The sequence below is a fragment of the Vipera berus genome (assembly GCF_964194415.1).
Source record: "Vipera berus genome assembly, chromosome: 6".
Taxonomy (NCBI): Eukaryota; Metazoa; Chordata; class Lepidosauria; order Squamata; family Viperidae; genus Vipera; species Vipera berus.
The window spans coordinates 21488765-21511160 of record NC_138208.1 but is presented as its reverse complement, the minus strand read 5'-3'; the positions used below and the strand labels follow the sequence as shown (position 1 = coordinate 21511160).

The 22396-nt window shown below is 38.3% G+C and overlaps 1 protein-coding gene across 1 annotated transcript in view; it reads right to left on the bottom strand.

Moving 5' to 3' along the window:
* The window catches only part of GRM8 (glutamate metabotropic receptor 8), a gene marked incomplete at both ends in the record, with an annotated part of 557094 nt that overhangs the window by 230483 nt on the left and 304215 nt on the right, over window positions 1-22396 (bottom strand). Inside the window, 3 exons of the mRNA XM_081331179.1 lie at window positions 12853-12990; window positions 16203-16357; window positions 17641-17776. Coding sequence (XP_081187305.1) covers window positions 12853-12990; window positions 16203-16357; window positions 17641-17776 — 429 coding nt within the window. The remainder of the gene's footprint in view (window positions 1-12852; window positions 12991-16202; window positions 16358-17640; window positions 17777-22396) is intronic.

Sequence of the window (22396 nt, the reverse complement as noted above, 5' to 3'; positions counted from 1 at the left end):
CACTTCTTTGCTATATTGAGGCCACCATGTGCTTTTAGAAGAATATGTAGAATAGATAGAATTGACGAACATTTGTGTAGGTAAGCAATAGTTATCTATTCAGATGAACAGCTTAGTGGGGTTTGCATCATTTCATTTACCCAAATTAAATGTAAGCTTCCTTCTTAGGAGTAGTTTTTCTTTCCCATTTGATTTTTCTTTGACACTAGTCAGACCCCTGTTACTAGAACCTGACCATAGGCAAAAAACAAAGCAACAAATAATTACTTACATCTCATATAGGATATAATCATTTCACTATCAAATTTTACAAATCCAGCATCTCTTCTATAGGTTTTTGAGAAGTATCCTTGCATGTAAATCATCCATGCACAAATGAATTTTTATTTATCTTTTTTAAGTATAACATAACTTAAACCAAAGTTTATTTAAGTCTCCAAATATAGTCCTACCAAACTGTAAATAGTATTACAAATAGCTGTAATTTATTAAGGTCAAATAAAATGATCTGCCATGAAATTTAAATCACCATTCTAGGGTGTTGCTTTTGTCACATTTTTGCTGCAAATCAGCTTATTTGGGGAACATAATGGTACTTTGCAGATAATGTACAAATTAGTAAGGTTACATAAAGTAGAAAACTGCTGAGATATATTTTTAATATTTATTGTGTAATGTAATCTATATTTTAAGTGCAATGTGAATAAAGTTAGCTTTCTTCTTAGCAATAAAACAAAACTGAAATGATAAACCTACCTTTTTCTAGGGCACAGAGCATTATTCATAAGCCTGGCTATATAGAACATGGATTTTTCAGAACATTTGATGGTAGTTAATTCCTTTTATTCATAAATAATCAGTGAGCTACTGAAACCAGGTTTGTTCTTATAGGTTGCTTCAACATAGAAAATGTCCTAATGTGACTTGTGGAAGAAGAATGACAATTCCAAGCAGAGTCAGCAACTGCGGCAAAGAACAAAGATTCTGCAAGTAGACTTAGTCTTTGAACATCTCTGCTTCAAACTTCTGAACAAAGGAGAGAACTTGAGATCACCCAGAAGTGTTCCACACAGTTGCTTTTCATGAGGAGACCACAAAACAGTGATCTCTAGTGGGTTCAAGCACTGGGAAATAAAGAAATAACTATTTTGCTCAAACCATTGTTGGCACCTCCGAAAAATACTAAGTTTGCAGACTTTCTTTTATAATCACTTTTGGAAATTGCCTGTTAACTACTTTTCAGCTTTTAGAACTCTTTGGATCAAGAAGTTTGAAAGCACTAGGTTAATTTGCTGTCAATCTTTAATGAAAAAAAATGTTTTCACTATAACCTTACGAGCTTTTATTAACAATTGAAGAAAAAAGCAAAAGGTTGATTAAAACTTTGATTTTAGAAAGGTATAAGTGGAATACAGATTCAGATAAATTTGAAATAAGATTTTGGAATTAATTATAAAGAATATTTCCTTTGGGAAAATGATTTTGTTTTGAATCTTTAAAAAATATGATAATTTAAAAGTTGATCATTAGAGGGAACTAAAGATTCTAATTAAAGGAAAAGAACAAATCGTTCTTTTAACTAACAGTTACAGAATAGTGCAAAATATTCAAAGACTGGAAATATAGATTAATAATAATAAACTCCTATGTATCCTATGTCTAAAAGATATTATTGCAGAGGAACAGATTTCCCTGACAAAACCAAGTCTGAGTTGAAAATAGATTTACAAGAATGACACACAAAGAGATGATACACTTTATTAAAAGCTGATGTTTAAATAATTAAAAGGAGCATACACATAATAAACCAAGAGTATTGGGTAATTTTACTCTATTTTTTTTTAGTTTTTACTGTTGTAAGTGTTGTGGGTTCTGAAGAGCAGGGAAGATGCCAGGCAGATGAGTACAGAAGAATCATAGCTTTATTGTAATAAGACTGAACTGTACTGGGGCTTTGGGGTAATGTTGCACAATATTTATAGTCCAACATACTATGACAACCAATCAGATTGAACCCATTATTCCCGCCAAGTTAACTGCTGCCAGGACTGGAGATGTCCTGTCTGGGTTGCTGGAGAACCGGTAGTTCTCCAGCAACACATGTTATTAAACCCCCAAAAGCTCAGTACATAACGGTAAGTATAAACTTTAATAACATTACTTTAAAAAAATCCTAGTGTACTTAAAAATCACCTATCTCCAGTCAGACATTATATACAGATGTGGGGAGGGAGGGAGGGAGGGAGGGAGGGAGGGAGGGAGGGAGAGAGATGGAAAGAGGGAGAGAGACATTTATATTTCTAATAAACAAATCCTTTCTGCTAGAATTATATTTGGGTAAGTATAATGGGTTTCCTCTTCTACTGTATGAGTTTGATTGCTCATATTTCTATAGTGTCACTAGCAAATTACAATACAGAAACAAATCAATTGTATATCCTAATTTCCAGTTCACCATTAGTGAACTGAAACAGTGAAAGAAGAGGTAGCATAAAATATTGAATTTGTTGCCATGATCTCTAAGATATGTTTTCAGAAAGCAATAAGCAGAAGATTAGGTTTTCATTCCTCTTTTCCCAATTATTACCAGAGTTGGTTTGAGAACATTTGAAGCCTGTAGTGCTGAACAATACTGAAGGATTAGAACACAGGGTGTAATCTTTTGTAGTCATTGACACAAATGTCAGACAGCAATTTAAGGGTTCAACAGCCTGTTCTTCACCAGATACCACAAGACTGAGTGGGTGGAGTTAGTTTGACTATGTAGTGTACTGCCTGATTTGTTTAGAACTAAATCAACTTCCCACAGGGATTAGTTGACTGAGATAAATGTTCCTTTATGCTCTTCCCATGTCACACTAACCCTCTCCCCAACCCAGTTTGGTATATTATAGACATAGGGTCATAGGAGTGCATGCTCTTTTCATTTGCTCTCACTGTATCAAGAAACCTCCATCTGGGATGTGGCAACTAACATGTCAACAGGAAAACCTCATCACTTCAACTTGACATCTATGGCTTGTTATTGAACAATGAACAATCATTGACTGCACAATCTGAAAAGCAAGAGCTCTTGCAAAGTTTTGTGTTGCTCACCTGCACACTGCTTAGTTCAGCTGTAGAATCTCTTTAGAAAAGCCTTTATCTAAATGCTGGACAGTACTAGCCAGTATAAATAACATTAAAATAGACAGAGTAAAGGTAAAAAGGTAAAGGTTCCCCCGCACATGCGTGCTAGTCGTTTCCAACTCTAGGGGCCGGTGCTCATCTCCGTTTCAAAGCCAAAGAACCAGCACTTCTCTGAGGACGTCTCCATGGTCATGTGACCAGCACGACTAGACGCCAAAGGCACATGGAATGCTGTTACCTTCCCACCATAGTGGTCCCTATTTTTCTACTTGCATTTTTACGTGCTTTCGAACTGCTAGGTTGGCAGAAGCTGGGACGAGTAACAGGTGCTCACTCTGTTATGCGGCACCCAGGATTCGACCCGCCAAACTGCCGACCATCTGATCAACAAGCTCAGCATCCTAACCCACTGAGCCACTGCGTCCCTAGTAGACAGAGTAAAGCAACCCCTATTTAATCAAACAACAGATAGAGGTTTAGCAGGAAACTCAAAAATTCATTCCTGAGGAAAATATTTCCTGTTTTTTTATAAGTGAGCCCATAGGTATGTTTGATAGGCTTTGAACCATTGCTTCTGTCTCAGGAAGTGTACTATTTTTAAATTGAGAAGATAAACAGTCAATACATATGAACTAGCACATGAGTCATAAGTTTAGGGGAAAGAGGCAGAGTGGGAAGGAGAGAAAATGGGAAGGAGGGAGGAGACCATTTGCTGACAATAATGTTCAGATTCTTTTCTGTGAATACAAATAGAAGCAAAACAGCAGCATTTTATTTTTCTGCATTTTCCTTCAGAATAGAAGGAAATTTAAACCTGTGCTTCATCTTAGAATACAGTCTTTCTAGACAAAGTTAAGGTCAAAAAGTCTGAGCAAAAGTCCCGGCATGTGTGTATACAGTGTGTATATTTGTCCATCAAATGGTCACATTACATTGCTTACTTAGAAGATAAATAAGATACAGCTTAGTCAAATGCAGCATAGTCATTTTCATGAGTTTTCTAAAGATTAAAGTGAAGAGCCGTATGTACATCTTTCCACCCACTGAGCCATTTGTTTAACAGTGACTGTCTACCACTAAAACTGTTTCAGAAAGGGAAATAATGCACAGTAAGGATAACAGTAAAGATGGAAAACATGTACTGAATGCAATCAGATATTTAGTGGCATAAATGTATGAATTTATGTTTACAAAATTTTAGTTATCTTTCAATAATCAGACTTTTTCAAAAAATTGAAATTGCATTGTTCAATTTAAGTATGTTTTTAAATGTTTGTATTCTGGGAACACAAAAAATATTATTCATTTTAAAAAGGGACGATACAAATGTGTCACATTATGGGGAATCACTTGGAAGAAATGCATCCATTATTCAAATTGTGTTTTAAAACAGTGTCAGGGAAAATCCACACAAAAATGAAGAAATTTAAAAGAAAAGTGCAAACTGAGGTAGGAATGGGACAAATTAATTTTAAAAATAGAAAAATGAAACTGAGTGCAACCAAAACTGACACTTTTGTACATTCTTAATTCAGATATCCCTGTTTCCAGATTCATCAGAAAACAGAATTAGAATGAACGGCAAGTGAACATTTATTTATACAGCATCTATTATGTTTGTTAAATAGTGGGTTCTTGGTGCAGGAATGACGATGCGAGGCTCAGTACAGGATAACTCATACTTTTATTTCTTGCTGGAACTGTACTGAAGCAAAGGCTGCAACAAACCACAATATATAGTCTAGCCCTTAGGCGGCAGCCAATAGGTTTGAACCAACCATTGCCTCCTGGGGCTAGCTAATTGCAGGACAGGAGACAGTTAGTCTGTTAGCTGTTCCAGCAACCCACGTGGTATATCACAATAGCCCAGTACATAACACTCCTCCTCTCTTAGATCAGACTATGACAACATTTAGTCTTGACAGTTGTCAAGACTTATTAATCAACACACACAATAAATGATAATAATAAAAATAATAAAAATCACTGTGGAATACAATGAGATTAAACAACGTCTAAGTGATCAGGCTTCCATTTGCAGTAATAGGCAGTTACCCAAAGCACTAGTTTCTGTAGTTTAGTGGCAACAGATTTTACAACAATATATATCTCTTTATTTTACAATGTAATCTTTAAGGTACGAAGGAGGCTATGTGCCCTAGAGGAACATCTCGGAGTTCTCATCACTTTGTGGTCTACCAGCTTACCCAGTGGGCTGGGTAGATTTGTGTCTCTTTGTGCTCCAGAGTCAAGGAGATTCGAAACACTCTGGCTGGCCTCACCAGGTTGGCCCACCCCAGAGTCAGTCTGTTCAGCAGAGTAGGCACAGCGGTTGCTGACGTTTGGTTGGCTCGCTTTGTCAGGGGGTCCATGTTGCACTCCTGAGCTCCTTGGTTCTCCCTCTGGTTCCATCTCTGCTGAGAAGGAAAACTCCTGGTAGTGCATGTGAGGGCTGGCTTGGCCGCAAGTTTGAGGACCTTGGGAGGGACTTATGATGCAATCCTCGCTTAGTGGCCATTCTGGAAACCTTTTCCTGAGCTGATCAATGTATCTTCTGACAACTCGCCCTCCCTCCAACTCCACTTCATAAGATAGGGGTCCAGATGCCTTGTTGATTTGACCAGGAACCCACAAATTCCCCTGACCATAGTTGCTGGCCCAAACCCAATCGCCCATGTGCAGCCCCCTTTGGGGTTTTGGTCAAGAGGCTTCTGCTGCCACTCTGTCTGGATGCAACCTGTCCAGTTTAGTAATCAAACGCCTCCCCCAACATAGTTCTGCAGGACTTTTACCTGTGGCCGTGCAGGGCATAGAATGCTAGCAGACTAAAAAATCTGCCAATCTGTGATGCCAGTCACCTGTGACAATGTGCTTGAGTGGCTCCTTCATTGTCCTCACCATGCGTTCGGCTTGACCATTAGAAGGTAGATGAAAAGGTGCAGACATTGCATGTCTGATGAGACTAGCTCTACGGAAAGCCTGAAATTCAGCAACAGTAAATTGGGCCCCATTGTCAGAAACTAAGATATCAGGCAATCCATGTGTTGCAAAGAGTTTTCTCTGCACCTGGATGGTCCTAGCAGTAGTCATGTTAGGAACTAGAATTACTTCCAGCCGTTTTGAGTGGCTATCCACTACTATAAGGAAGAGCTGTCCCTGAAAAGGCCCAGTGTAGTCTATGTGAACCCTAGACCAGGGAGTATGCGTTTCCTCCCACCTGTGAACTGGAGCCTATGGCATTTCAGGCCTAGATTGCTGGCATGTATAACAACCATGGACTCGAGGCTAAATGTCCTTATCACAGCCAGGCCACCAGAGGTAGCTTCTAGCTAAAGCTTTCATTCTGACAATACCTGGATGGCCTTCATGTAGTGATTGTAAAACCCTGTCTCTTAGGGAAGTGGGAATTATGACTCTGTTTCCCCATAAAATGCACCCTTTATGGGCAGATAACTCATGCCTCCTGACAAAATAGCTCTGAACCTCTGAGCCTGGACTTTTATCCAACCAGCCCAGGTATACCCATGACAACACTCTACTAAGTATTTTATCTGTGGCAGTTTCAGCAGCAATGTCCCCTGCATGGAGGGGAAAAATTGTATGCAGATAGGAAAATAGACCATCTCAGCATTCTTGGAGTTAGTATGTGGGGGGGTTGTTCATCTGTTGTGAAAAGTCCCAACAGAGGTTTGTGGTCAGTGTATACCGTGAAATCCCTGCCATATAAGTAGTCATGGAATTTTTTTTATTCCAGCAATGATGGCCAGGGCCTCTTTGTCAATCTGAGCATAGTTGCGCTCAGCAGAGGACAAGGTCCTTGAGTAAAATGCTATAGGAACCTGTTTCCCATTTTTTTATATGTGGCTTAAGACTGCCCCAACCCCATAGGGAGATGCATCACATGCAAGACATACAGGTTTAGACTCTATGTAATGAGTTACAGTGGACTTTTCTGACAGCATTGCTTTCAGGTCCTGGAAACTTTTTTTGTGTAAGTTAGTCCATTTCCAAGGAGCTTTTTTGTCTAGTAACCTGTAGAGGGGCTCTGCTATTGCTGCCTTATGAGGTAGGAATGTGTGATAAAAATTTAGGAGACCCAAAAATGCTTGAAGCTCTCCTTTTGATTTGGGTCTAGGAGCCATTTTAATGGCCTTCACTTTAGAATCAGCGGGGTGAATGCCTTTAACATCAATGAGGAAACCCAAGAATTCTGTTGATGAAACCCCAATATTACACTTGTTCTTTTTTAATTTGAGACCTGCCTCCCGAAGCCTCTGCAAAACAGCCCTGAGCTTACTGACCAACACTTCTGGGGATTCCCTTGCAATAAGAACATCATCAAAATAAGGGCAGACGTACTGAATACCCTTAAGTGTACATTCCATAATCCCTTGGAAAATACCCAGTGCAACGCTGACTCCAAACTGTAAGCGTTTAACTTTGAATGCCCCTCTGTGAGTCACGATCGTTTGAGCCACGGCTGTGGCCTCATCAACAAGCAATTGCTGATAGAAATGTGCTAAATCAAGTTTAGCAAAAATAGTCCCCCCTTGCAAGGAAGCTAAAATATGATTGACCACTGGGACCAGGTAAGCATGTTGCTTTAGGGCCTTATTTAATGTGCATTTATACAGTAGTCAGCACAAATGTGAATTTCCCCATTGGCTTTAAGCAGAGTAACAATAGGAGTTTCCCACTCCCCCCCATCAACAGGCTGTAACACGCCCTGTTCTACAAGCTTATCAATTTCAGAATCAATTGTATGTTTTAAAGCAAAGGGGACCCTGCGAGGTTTAACCCTGTTTGGGACAATGTTGGGATCTAACTTAAAAGAGATAGGCGAGCCTGTGTATCTCCCATGGGTTGAATCAAAAACATCCGTGTATTCTTCGCACACTGACATGAGGTCTGCAGTTTGTGTCAGGTTAATGCCAGTAATCTGAATACCTAAGGCATCAAACCAATCGAGTCCAATGAGACTTGTTCTCTGGCCCCCTACTACTATTACATCCAGGTGCCCCAAAAACCCTTTAAATTTTACCAAAAAAGTGGCTTCTCCCTTAACTTTAACATGAGCATTTTGGAAATCCATTAAAATGATATCTGAGGGTCTTAGTTTGGCCCTATTGTTACTGTGCCTACACACGAAATTAAATGTGTCTTGTGAAATGATTGAGACTGCAGAGCCGGAGTCCAATTCCATCATACATGGAACTCCTTGTGGCTCTACCAAGAGCTTAAGTTTGGGTTTGAGAGGGCGTCGAGCCCCAGTGCAGCATATGCTTCTACGGCTTCTGAAGAATCCCACACTAACTGGACCCTGGGCCCCAGTACCTCTCCTAGTTGGTTCTTCTGACTGGTGTTTGGGTGGCCAGTCTCTCTGGTGGGATCTGCAAACCACCGTGATGTGGCCTGTTCTTCCGCAAGCTCTACACGTGGCTGAACGAAATCTGCAATTGGCGTGAAGATGGTTGCCGCCGCACCCTTTACATCTCAGTAAGAGAACTGCCTTGTAACCGTTATCTCGCTGGTGGCTGTTGCGGTGTTGCGCATTGGGTTGCTTTTTCAGTCGGTTGATTTCAGGTTCTTTTTCCTCTGACAATTCTCTGGTGCATTTGGCGACCTCAAGATGGACTGATTCTTCGACTTTTGAAGGTTTGGTGGGCTGAACTGTCTGCACTGCACCCCCGGTGGCTTCGTCGGCCATCACCTCATCCTGTGCTTCAGAAAACATTAAATTGGGTCTAGCAAATAGTCTCTGCTGAAGCGTTCTTTCTCGTAGGCCACAGACGAGCCGGTCTCTTAGTCATTCTTCTAAATTTGAGAACTTGCATAGGTGTGCGGCCTGTCTTAGGCCCGCAATGAACTCCGAAGCTGTCTCCCCAGGTAGCTGCACTCTTTGGTTGAATTTGAATCGCCAAGCCATCTCAGACATCTTGGGCAGAAAGTGCCCAGTTAGCTTCTTTTTTAGATCTGTGTAGGAGACAGCTTCGATTGGTGTCCACATGAAAAGATTCTCAGCCAAATCAAAGGTTGCTGGGCCGCACACGCAAAGCAGCGTTGTGGCCTTCAGTCCTTCTTCCATGATCTGATTGGCTTTGAGATAGTTTTCTACTTGCGAAAGATAAGACGGCCATTCCTCCGGGTGTTTCACGTCAAATTCTCTTAATTTGCCGACCTTTGGCATTCTTCTATCTGGTTCCTGCGATCTTTGGATCCTGCTTCAAGGCTCAGGGAATGCATCCACTGAGCACGAGGCTGCTAGTGTAGCTTGCTAGCCGGCCTTGAGAGAGGGGGGGGAATGCCTCTTCCCTCCGGCATGTGCTGCCTTCCTGTCGTGGACTTCAGCTCTTAATCAGCGAAGCAGGATCCCACCTTCATCGCCACTGTTAAATAGCGGGTTCTTGGTGCAGGAATGATGACACGAGGCTGAGTACAGGATAACTCATACTTTTATTTCTTGCTGGAACTGTACTGAAGCAAGGGCTGCAACCAGCCACAATATATACTCTAGCCCCTAGGTGGCAGCCAATAGGTTTGAACCAACCCTTGCAGCCTGGGGCTAGCCAATTGCAGGACCGGAGACAGTTAGACTGGGTTGCTGGAGAGCCGTTAGCTGCTCCAGCAACCCACGTGGTATATCACAAGAGCACAGTACATAACAATGTTCTTTGTCTAAGAAATCAATCCTGAAATATAGAGATGGAGACTCTTAGAAACAGACAACTCCTGGCTGTCCTTAAGTCTTCTTTCTAATGATCTCATAACACAAATCTGCCTATTTGCTCCATAGAACTGTCAAATTTATTTTTTTTAAAACAAAAACTGAACACATGGAAATTGAACAAAACTATCAGCAGTAAACGGATATACATCTTATTTTACCATTCCTACATTAGACATGATCTATCATATAAAAGGCAAGGGTAAATGTTATTCACCCATATAGTTTACTTTGAGAAGAGGCAGGTTGATTTAATGCTACATCAAATAATATGGGATTTTGTGCTTCCACTGGATTTATGTACATAGCTTCATAATGTTCTGAGCTAATGACAAAATATGAATCAAGGAAAGAAAACAAATGCAGTCCCCAAACTGATGTAATGAAAGCTGGGTAGTTAAAGAGAAAACATACATATCACATTAGTAGGACTGTGTAAAACATTTCAAGACAGAGTTGTACAGCAGAAGACCTGTCCTGGCTTTCTCAGTTCCATGCATAGACAATATTTGGGCAAAAGCTTGAAGTGAAGCAAATTATGCATTTACCCATATGTGGAAACAACTAGGAAAGCCCATGTACAACCATGCCACTATTCCAGAAACTGCAGCTACCTCATTGTTTTGAGGAGGGGTACTTTGCTTGCACTAATGTCTTTTCTGAAGCCACCCTTTGAATGCATGAACAGTCTATGCACAGGCCATTCAAATAAGTTGTAGAGCATACTATTCATCCTCCCAGAATATTTGTTTTTATCAAGATGAATCACCCTCAAATTATTTCTCACATTATGTCAGAATCTGCGCTGTGCTGATACATGCTATTGAACCCATGTGATGGGGGAGATTAACATTAAGATTCCTTACTAAGGCTTTATAAAGTGGTACTAATATGTCACGTGATTTTGATTCCATGCCCTTGTTTATGCAACCCAGCATTGTGTTAGCTTTAATACATTGTGTTAACCAATACCTTTAACTCTATAAGGGCAATCATATAATGATAATCAGTGCCATATAAAGGGGTTCAAGGACTGTCCATCATTTTCTGAAAAGCCCACTCCCATTACACCAGCTTGGCAGCTTTGAATGGCCCTTAAATTAAATTAAAATTAATTTAATTGTATTTTGACTTTATCTTTTGGTTAGTCTTGACTGCTGGCAACTGCAAAAACAAAGCAACATTTTCAGAAACACATTCTTTGTTGTGAGTAAATGACTGGCCCAAAGTCTCCTATTTAACTTCTGTGCCCAAACAGGACTAGAGCTTTGCCTGCTCCAAATCCAGTGCTTAATTCCTAAGCCAAATGGCTCTTATTTTTGTGAATTCCAATATATAAAGAGTAACAATATAATCCTAACTAATGATGTAAGTTAAATTCTATAAAATTGTTCCAGTATATTTAAAAGTGGCAGTAAATATTTCTTATTAAACCTTATAATTAATATCCCAGGATAAAATAGAAACTATTTAAATATTGCAACCAAAAGGTTTCTAACCTTCAAATACATTTTTAGGTTCATTATAAAGCACCATAAATGTCTTCCATAGAAACAAATATTATGGCTTGTTCATGACCTGTGCAAATTAGCCAAATTTGAACTTGTTGTAGATGGCTCATGAAATCTCTTCTCCCATCTCTATTTTTAACACTGCTGTCAGTGATTATAAGCATTTAAAGGCTGATTAGTTTTGCTGAACAGTTGAAATAAAATGCAAAGCATTAAGAAATATAAGCTGCTCTTCTTATAAGAAAAAGGCTTGCAAGAGGTAGTAATCTTAATTAACATTTTAGGTAAAATTTTCAGGAGAGCATTTCTATACCCTAACATTTAAACAGTAGTATAAAATAAATCTATAGGACCACTATTAGTTTGAAAATGTGACCATAATTTTAATGGAATAAGGCTTACTTATACATCAACCAATTTTGTTCCCATTTACTATGCTTAACATAATGTAAAAGTCTGTCATATAGTATATTAATTAGCTGCAAGGAAATGAACCTATATGTAGGGTACACCTTGAGATGATACGTATGTATATGTACACACACACCTTTCATTAATAATGAGTGAGGACATAGTATGTATTTAGCCCTGTACTGATCTTTTAACTTGTATCTTTAGCCTACAAGTATCTTAATTACTAAGGAATTGCTACAAAATACTGTAAATTATTAGGACTATGGATTATGGATTATGGATTATCCATGTTCTTTCACAGCAATTTCACTGATTACATGAATAAACTTATATATAACAAACAAAATCAGTGGACAGATGAAAAATATCTTAAAGACTGGAGCCCTAGGTAAACCCAGTATCCCTATTAAATACAATGAAACTTAAATATAATAAAAAAGTATAATTCACTGTTGTTTCTTTTAATTCTAACAGCAGCAAACTAAATGAAAATAATATGCCTTTTCCCTTACTGCTTTTTGATCACTGCAAAAGAGTATGTGAAATATGCATGGAAATCATAGTCACTCCCCATTAACACACTCTATATGGTCCATGAAAACAATATGGCTAACTTCAAGCAATAAATTAGGAGAGAGCCTTTTATCCATATATCAGATATTAAATACATACAATATTGTTGGTGGAAATAATTATAATAAGTCATCACCAAAGGGCTTTCAGCAGTTATAAATTCATTTCATCAATCTAATTAACCATGGATCAACATAAACTCTTAACAAATATCCAAAAGCCTACTTGATTCAGGCTGTGAGAATTGAGAGTTAATGAACTTTTATCAGAACAAAATTCAAAAAGAGTAAGTTTTAAAAGTTAAAGTTTCCTTCAGGTAATGCTCAAGACTTTGCACTTTTCTTGAAAACAGCATGGGTATCATTTGCAATTCTCTTTTTTTCCCCAGTTTAGCCACACCTTAACTCTTGAGACAAGACAAAGTCAGGCTATTGACTCCCAGATTAACAAAGCCCACCAAAAAGAAAATAACTTGAACAAAGTGCATACTCAAACAGTTACCTGTACATTTCTTTATGTTGCTATTCCTCTTTCCATGAGAACCCAGCTTGCATCCAAAATTTTCTTCCCAAAATTCTGCAAACCACACATTCCTTCTGTTATTTGCTAGGGTTCGACTTCTAAAATATCTATCAAAACCTGAATTGAAAATACAGATATACATACATGAAGATCAGAACAGTATGCTGAACGTGATAAGGTCTTTGGCCTTATATGATATGGTTCTTTCTGTTTATAAAGTTCCTTACTAGTGATTTGTAATATCTTATAGTATTACCCACTCAACTCTAGAGCAATTTAAACCCTATATTTATTACGATTACATTAATACATTGCAGAGTTTGGGCAGCATCCTAAAAAAATAATGCTTCTAATTGCTTGAATAGATTTCTGGGAAAAAAAAAATTCCTTGCTCAGTCATAAAGTAGCTTACTTCTACTACTTCCACTTCATGTTCCATATATAAACTGAGACCAACTGGGAGAATTCTTTTAAAAGCCTACCATGTATTTGATTTTCTATGTGTATATTTATGAAATGACTGAACATCATCATAACTGTAATAAATTAATTCAGCAATTCAGGGATTAAGCCTGAGCCTTGGTGGAGCAGTGGGCTAATGCCTCCTTAAGTAACACCAGCTGCCTGCAATTAGTGCAGGTTCAAGTCCCACCAGGCTCAAGGTTGACTCAGCCTTCCATCCTTCCAAGGTAGGTAAAATGAGGACCCAGATTGTTGGGGGCAATTAAGCTGACTTTGTAATAATGCCGCTTGGTGTGTGTGTGAAAGCCCTAATAAGCAGGCATATACATAGAATGAAGGCTACTGCTAAGCTTGTAAGCCGCCCTGAGTCTTCGGAGAAGGGCAGGATATAAATGGAAATAAAATAAATAAATAAAAAATAAATTAAGGTATTTTTATGAGTTCCCTGTCTCAGTATTTTTGCAAAAGGCAGTCTTCATACTCCTCCATTTCACCTTTATCTTGCTTTCCTGTTGCCTCATATTAAATCTAAGAAGTCTTAGAAATCACACCTATGCTTTAGAAAAGGACATGATTGCTCATTACTTTATGAAGCTGAAATTCTGAAAAATAGTTATCTCAGGTATACAGACAACAAGTTACAGTTTTCATGTTACACAGTATTATCAACTCTGAGTGGTACCTGCTTACTTCCCAAAGACATCAAATTACAGATCCTTCTTAAACAAACTGAATCTGGAAACTTTTATCTACATTTATTATGTCATTTACCCATAAACCTATACCTCTCAGATCCAATTAGCTGTAAATATGCTTCTAAATATTGGCAACAGAGAAAAAAAATGAACTGACAATGGGCAGGACATGTACCTTCCAGATATAAAGACAGTTGGCTGATATTAATGAATGAAAGGTATTATGTATTTAATTAGATGGTAGGTTTTCTGCAAATCATACTACTAATTTAGTATTTAGGAAATTAATTTAAACATTAACCAGAACTATTGAACATAGAATTTATTTTCACCAAAGTTATCACTGAAAGCCAACATGGGTTTGTCAAAAACAGATCATGCCAGACAAACCTTATTGCATTCTTTGACCAAGTGACAAAAGTAGTGGACCAGAGGAATGCTGTAGATATAATTTACTTGGACTTCAGTAAGGCATTTGATAAAGTAGATCGCAACCTACTACTTGATAAGATAGAAAAATGTGGGTTAGATAGCATCACCACCAGATGGATTCGTAGCTGGCTCACAGGCCATACTCAGCGTGTGGTCCTCAATGGAACTGCATCTACATGGAAGGAAGTGTGTAGTGGGGTGCCCCAGGGCTCTGTTCTGGGCCCAGTGCTCTTCAACATCTTCAGCAATGATTTGGATGAGGGGATAGATGGGGAACTCATCAAATTTGCAGATGACACCAAGCTGGCAGGAATAGCCAATACTCCAGAAGACAGGCTTAAGATACAGGAGGATCTGGACAGACTCGAACACTGGGCACTATCTAACAAAATGAAATTCAATTGTGAAAAAAGTAAGGTTCTACATTTAGGCAGGAAAAATCAAATGCACAGGTATAGTATAGGTGGTACCTTGCTCGATAGTAGTAACTGTGAGAGAGATCTTGGAGTTCTAGTGGACAATCACTTAAATATGAGCCAGCAGTCTGCTGCAGCTGCCAAAAAAGCCAACACAGTGCTAGGCTGCATTAACAGAGGGATAGAATCAAGATTATGTGAAGTACTAATACCACTTTACAATGCCTTGGTAAGGCCACACCTGGAATACTGCATCCAGTTTTGGTCACCACAATGTAAAAAAGATGTCGAGACTCTAGAAAGGGTACAGAGAAGAGCAACAAAGGTGATTTGGGGACTGGAGGCTAAAACATATAGGGAACGGTTGCTGGAATTGGGTATGTGTAGTTTAATGAAGAGAAGGGTGAGGGGTGACATGATATCTCAGGGGCTGCCACAAAGAAGAGGGAGTCAAGCTATTCTCCAAAGCACCTGAAAGCAGGACAGGAAGCAATGGATGGAAACTAGTCAAGGAGAGAAGCAACCTAGAACTAAGGAGAAACTTCCTGACAGTTAGAACAATTAACCAGTGGAACAACCTGCCTCCAGAAGTGGTGAATGCTCCAACACTGGAAGTTTTTAAGAAGAGACTGGACAGCCACTTGTCTGAAATGGTATAGGGTTTCCTGCCTTAGCAGGGGGTTGGACTAGATGACCTCCAAGGTCCCTTCCAACTTCTTCTTCTTCTTCTTCTTCTTCTTCTTCTTCTTCTTCTTCTTCTTCTTCTTCTTCTTCTTCTTCTTCTTCTTCTTCTTCTTCTTCTTGTTATTATTGTTCTTATAGTTCTTATAGTTCTTATAGACTGTCAGGGTATCCCTGCCGTGATATGATCACCATTTGCAACTTTTACTGCTGGCTCCCAGCACACAAAGTCAATGTGGAAGCTGTCAGGAGGATGCAAACGGTAATCACATGATCACAGATCTCTATGACTGCATGGGATTTGGCTAGTCATAGTCACAGTCATAAATCATGTGATGTTGCACCTTACAACCTTGTCACTTAGCAGAGGAATTTTCAGTCCAAATGATTGTTGGTAAGCAAGGATTACCTGTAAAGCTACTGCTTCACTGAGTGGCCTTGAAAACTGTTTTACTTTGCAATTATGAGTATGGGAAGCAAACAATAATGCACCTAAAGAAGATAGAACGAAAATACCATTTAAACCTATTTGCTGTCATCATCAGAAAACCATAAAATAGTTTCATGAATGTGTGATGTACCAGAATTACATAAATGTATGCCAGGTGCTCATCCCATTAAAGTCTCATCTATGCAGTCTTACCATCAATGGAAGCTCTTTTGGGCAAAATGGTGACAGCCCCTTCTGCAATTTCCTCTTGCTGATAAACAGGTGAAATTTTAGAACCCCAACTGTCTGAGCCTATCCAAAGAAAATGTCCACTTTGATTCAATTTCTTAGCAGCCTCCAGAATTCTCCTGTAATCAATGATTTAAAAACAGTTATTTCAAGCCAACTTTTAGAAAGGTTTCTCCTTAATAGTCATAAAACTAGTGGTTTTTTTATCAATTCATCAAACATTTTTAAAGGACCATATTGGTTTTCTTTCTAAAAAAAGGAGTATAGAACAAATTCTGTAATATTTATTTATTTACAACATTTATTTACATTATCATATTTCTATGTTGCAACAATCAAAGCAACTCGCAGCAGCTCATTCAGAAAAAAAAATCCAACGTAAAGCCTACATAATGCGATACATAAGAAGTATCATGGCAATGAAGCAACAGAAATAAAAAGAATAAAGAAAGGCTGACTGTTTTTTCTCACGTTTTGTCTGCCTGCCTTCCCTAACAGTTCCAAACCAGTACCTTCTCTTTCTGCTTTATTTGTTGTCAAGTACTGGAGGGTTATTATTAATGTTTGTGGAAGAAGAGAATATTAGAGGGAAGAGAGCTTCCTTCCTTGCTTTTACTTTTTGCTACCTGAATTTTCTGGTTAATTTGTTTTCTTAAATTCAGGGAGCAGCACACCGTGAACTTTGGCTAGGCTTCTGAAGCTAAGCAATCTCAGACCTGTTAGAACATGGCTGAGTGACTTCCAGGGAAACCCATAGGTATCAGCTAGATAGGATGTTGGAAGAATATCCCAGGAGCAAGTAAAATAGCAAAATTTGTCAAAATATTTGTCAAAATAACTACATGGACAAGGCTTGAAGAAGTCTTGAGTTGAAGTCAAGCTTAATTCAAGACTTTTTTTGAGTAAATATTGGATAACTATGAAAGACACAATTCTTTCATATGCACCTAAATTTTTCCCCTGATATACTGTTATTTAAAAAGATCAGAGGGGAGAAAAGAAGGAGGGGGGGGGGAGATGTGGACTTGTCATTTTGCTTGCTTTTGAATGCTTTCATTTCATTTGTACCTTCCATTGTCACTCACCTTTGCAGTCAAGGGAAGAGTATGAGATGGATTCTATGGGAATGGCAAGAACTCAGACTGCCAAAGAAAATTGAGCCAAGATTTTCTCCTTTTCCACTAGGCATTTACTATGGTATTTACCATGTTAACTTCCCTATTTTTACTGGGTCCCACTGGAGCAGGAACATTCTGTGAAAACCCAGTGGTTTTTTTCCCCCCTGCGTTTAAGGATTGCCAGAAAATTGGGACGAGCTACAAAACTGAAATTCACTCTGAATAACATGTATAAATAAAACCATGACTTTGAATGTTTCCTATTCTAGCCCAAAGGCCCATACCGTATATCATCTTCATTTGCAAACATAATCACAGCACGAGCATTTGGAGTCTCCATCAAGCGCTTGATAATCTTTTCAAATTCCCCTGGTCTTGGCTCACGGGGGATTTTTAATGACTGAGCAATGCAGACACCACCTGGAGAACAGAGGATAAAGAAAGGGTGTAAAATATAGTGTTTTTTTAATAATCATTATGCCCAGTTTACAGTGAAAATAGAAATCTGGCTTAAGAGAGGACTACCAAGTCAAAAACAGTTTAAAATGTAACTTTGCAACTGCAATACTAATGCATAATGCTTCAGGGTTTTTTGTTAAGTTCATTGCATATAATTTCTATTCTATCTAATGTAATTCTTTATTGTACAGTGCTCAACAGTATGAATTATTAAACAATATAGTAGGAATACATTTTATGGTAAAAGTATTTCGGTGGATACAATAAAGTGTCAAATCTGCATGCTTCTTCTGGAATCTATAGCCAGGCCTACTACAACTGTTAATCACCACATTATTAATTCAGTTGTATTCATTATTCAACCATACTATTAAAGTTGTGTACAGTCACCAATAAAAGCTGTACAGTAGTTACAACTGATATACCATAAGAACAATCAAATCCATCCAAGTTTTAAAAATTCCAGTCTTCTATGCAACCCCTTGATTCCCTGCTGTCCCAACCGCCATTACCTTGATAATAGCATGGAATAGAGGAATAAGTTGGTTATTCCTGGATCCTCAACCAGGATTACCCCAATCACAAAATAATTTTAATTTGAGTTATAAAGGCAAATATTAGAGAAGATATGTATGTTTATGTTGGCTGCAGGACCCAGAGATAGTATAGTGGTAACACTACCTAACCAAGCCTCTCCTTAGAAGAATTTGCCCTAAGATTCAAAGACTGATGAAGAATTGATTCTATTGGATGCATTCAGCTTTCTCTCTTGACTCCTCAATTCCCTCCTTCCAAAACTGGAATAGAATAAATGGCATTTAGAAAGGTTGTGCCCTTCTTTAGAATGTAATAGGTAAAGTTAATTTTAAAATATTCAGTTTAGCTTAAAAGAAATAGTTTAACAAAATATCTAGGACAGTATAGCCATTTTTAAAGTTGCTAAGCAGTACTCTTATATTAGCATAGTATTTGAAGGCCTTCCACCAAGAAGAGGAGTCACGTTATTCACCAAAGTACCAGAGGGCAGGACAAGAAACAACGGTTGGAAACTGATCAAAGAGAGAAGCAACCTGGAATTAAGGAGAAACTTCCTGACAGTGAGGACAATTAATCAGTGGAACAGCTTGCCTTTGGAAATTGTGGGTGCTCCATCACTGGAGGTTTTTAAGAGGCTGGACAATCACTTGTCTGAGATGGTATAGGTCCTCCTGCTTGAGCAGGGGGCTGGACTAGAAGGCCTCCAAGGTCCCTTCCAGCTTTAGTCTATTCTAAAGTGTGCTGTATATAACTCAACATCTCTGCAGAGAATTTTAACACATTTTAAATGGCTAAGGAAATAAATTTTCACCAAAGTTATACAGCTAAGCCAAGCATGGGAAAGAGTTACAAGAGTTACAACCTTATCTGGCTTCAGTAGAGGTATGACAAAAATGAAAGGAAGGGAACTATAATACAGTATTGCCACTTTACATGGAGTTGTATTTGGAGGTGTGTCTGTGTGGAGGCATAGTGTGTGTATGTGTGTGTGTGAGAGAGAGAGAGACAGATGGACAGACACTACAGGTAGATATGCACAGGAAGAGAGGGTGAGATAAAGTATGTTTCATGGTCTATTTCATGAAATAATTTTGCCACCTCTACTTATTCTTTAGCTGTCATTCCTCCATTGTGGGTATTTTAGAGGTTTTTTTTTTCATTTTTGTGCATATTATAATCTCACAGTATTATCATATATAAAATAAAACTACAATACTAATCCATTTGTTCTACTTTAGTCTGTGCCATGCCTAAACTCAATATCCAACATTCATCTAGATTCTGTTGAATTTGTTATTGCTGCAGTGTCTTTCATGCCCTTAAGACTCTTTCCATGTCCTTAAGACTCTTTGATTTTTTATAATGTCATACATTTGAAAATGAATATATTTAAATAATAGTTAAATAATGACTTTTTAACTTTCTGACATGCAGCCAAACACATAAACAAACTGATTAGTTTTTTCTGGAGGAATGGAGTCCCAAATTGGGTATATTTGTTTTGGGAAAATGTGAAACAGACGTACTGTTACTCTTTTCATTACCGAATCATTGTCTCTGAAAAAAATATTAAGCTTTCAATCATCCCTTAAAATTATACATGCATATAAAAGAAAAATAATTCTTAAGGACAGTGATGAAGGAAGGACAGAATGTTACCTCATTTAGAATTTTTAGTTACAACTCAATATGCTATGGTTTTCCCTTTGCTTGTAATAGACCCTGAAAAGTTTCAAATGTTTATCAGTTACGCATATTCTGCCATCTATAAAAATGGAACCTTGGCAATAATGGGAATAATGAAATTAATTATTGTTATTGGTACACTGGGTGCCATATCAAAAGGTCTTGGACAACACTTAAAGAATCTACGCACTGACAAAATTTCCATCTGTCAATTGCAAAACACCACAGTGCTTGAAACTGCACACATACTATGCTGTACATTATGACATCCTAAGTTCTTAGGAAAAACGTGATGCAAATGAAGGTCAACACCAGCTGAAGAACTGGCAGCTGTGATTTCACATTGTCTTGTATATAGTAATATAGGAATCATAAGCCTGAATACTTGTTTTCTTAGATTTTAATGCCCCAAGAAGAAACATCACTGCCATCATTACAACAAAACTGGGCATTTTAACATCTCTGTGATGAAGAGTGTCCTTAACACTAGAAGAGATAAATAAAAATGCAGTTCAGACTTTCTACTACATTCATAATGAAATCAGCACACCACTTTTTTTTGCAAACAAAACAATTAGTACACCTGCTGTATTCAGACAAGGAATTCTCTTTTGATTTACAAGAAGTAGTCAAAAGCTGAAATGAGCTACAGAGAAAATACTAAAGTTAGAGATACAAATCTAATTCATATCATATTTGAGTTGTAATAGGAACACAACACTGTAATGAGATACAGATATTCACAACTATTTGACCACCTGTTGAGAATTGGACAAGTTGGCCTCTCTCAGCTTCAGTCCCCTAGCTCTTCATGGGAACAAAATAATATTAAATAATTATATTATTTGTTTGTCTGTATGCAAATATTGAGAGAAGTTGCTAAAGTATGATCCTGTTTCGGTATCAGACCATCATAGGCTACTCGCCTAAATAAAGGAACAGGCTACATAAGCTCCTATTCCCAAGCACTATGGGTTAAGTAGTATGGGCTACAAATATTTCTACTTATTTTCAAATGAACCAAAGCAGAGTCTAGATGACTAGAAATAGTGCACATTTCAGATGGAGGCTTTGCTTCAATGAAGGCTTGAGCAGAATAGCCCTTGAAACTGCTTTAGAAAGCAACCTTGACCCCTCACTTCTATGGATGGAGTGAAGCAGCCGGGTTGCCCTGCTTTGCCTCTCTGGACTACTACCTTCTGAGGTTTTCTCCAACACTTACAATGCCCAGACAATGCTGCTGCTATAAACTCCCCTTATGCAGGAATTGCATTCATCTCTTCCAGTCAAATATTGGAAGCAACAGAAGAAGCTTCTGCTCATGATCAGTGCTTGTGGAGAAGCATTTTGAGACTTTTACAAGTGCCAAAAAAGAGTACATCAAAGTTGCAAGACAATGAAAAGAGTTTTGTGGAGATAAATTGGAAGCGTAGGAACTTGGATGATCAGACAGGAAGTTAATGGAGTAAGTGTATCCCATCCTTCACTCTAATCTTAGACTGCTTAGTTATGTCATAATGTCCAATGAGGGCTTGTAACATTTATTTACTGGCAGCATTTATGTTATGTATGGGGGTTTTAGCAACAGGTTGACAGTTACCACCAGGTGGTGCTGTACCGTTACCGTATTGGCTGATTAGCTTTCGGTGGGAGATTTGGATGAATGGATTGGCCGAGAGTGTACCTGGCAAGGTATATAAGGGGTACAGGTAACCCCCTTTGTTCAGTTCTGTGCTACCCACAATAAAGAGCTGATGCTGTACTCTTCTGCCTGCTGTCTGCCATGCGGTCCAGAACCCACTACACAATAATTTCTGTATCTGTTCTGTTACTGAAGTCACTTTACAACAAGTTCTGCTACTATGAATTCCATCTCTGTCACAAACTCAGAAGACAGTATTAGATAAGCTATTATTTCCCAGTATTTACTTCCTTCATTTCAGGAACAATACTGTATTCATTTGCCTCACAGGGTTGTGCTAAGGGTTATGCTGCATTTTCCATGAGCATTATAGAGATATTTTAATGTCTGAAGCAAAAAACAAGATGCTTTTTCCCCATAGAAAACCTGACCAAAACTGATAACTAAATTTCATCATGGGAAAGTGTTACTCTGAGAAAAATTACCTTGCATGCTTCAAGGCAGGATCTCCATGAAGGATCTCCTGCCACCTCTCTGCCAATGTACCTAGCAATATACTTACTATAATGGAAATCAGAACTTATTTAGTCATTTTTCCTTACTGGAAATGGATGTACCCATGTACCAGACTGCTGGATATGCCTGCTTATCTTATTCTTAAAGAGAGCCTAGTCCCACCTTAGGCATGAAAGCTGGCTGGGGGACTTTGGGAGATC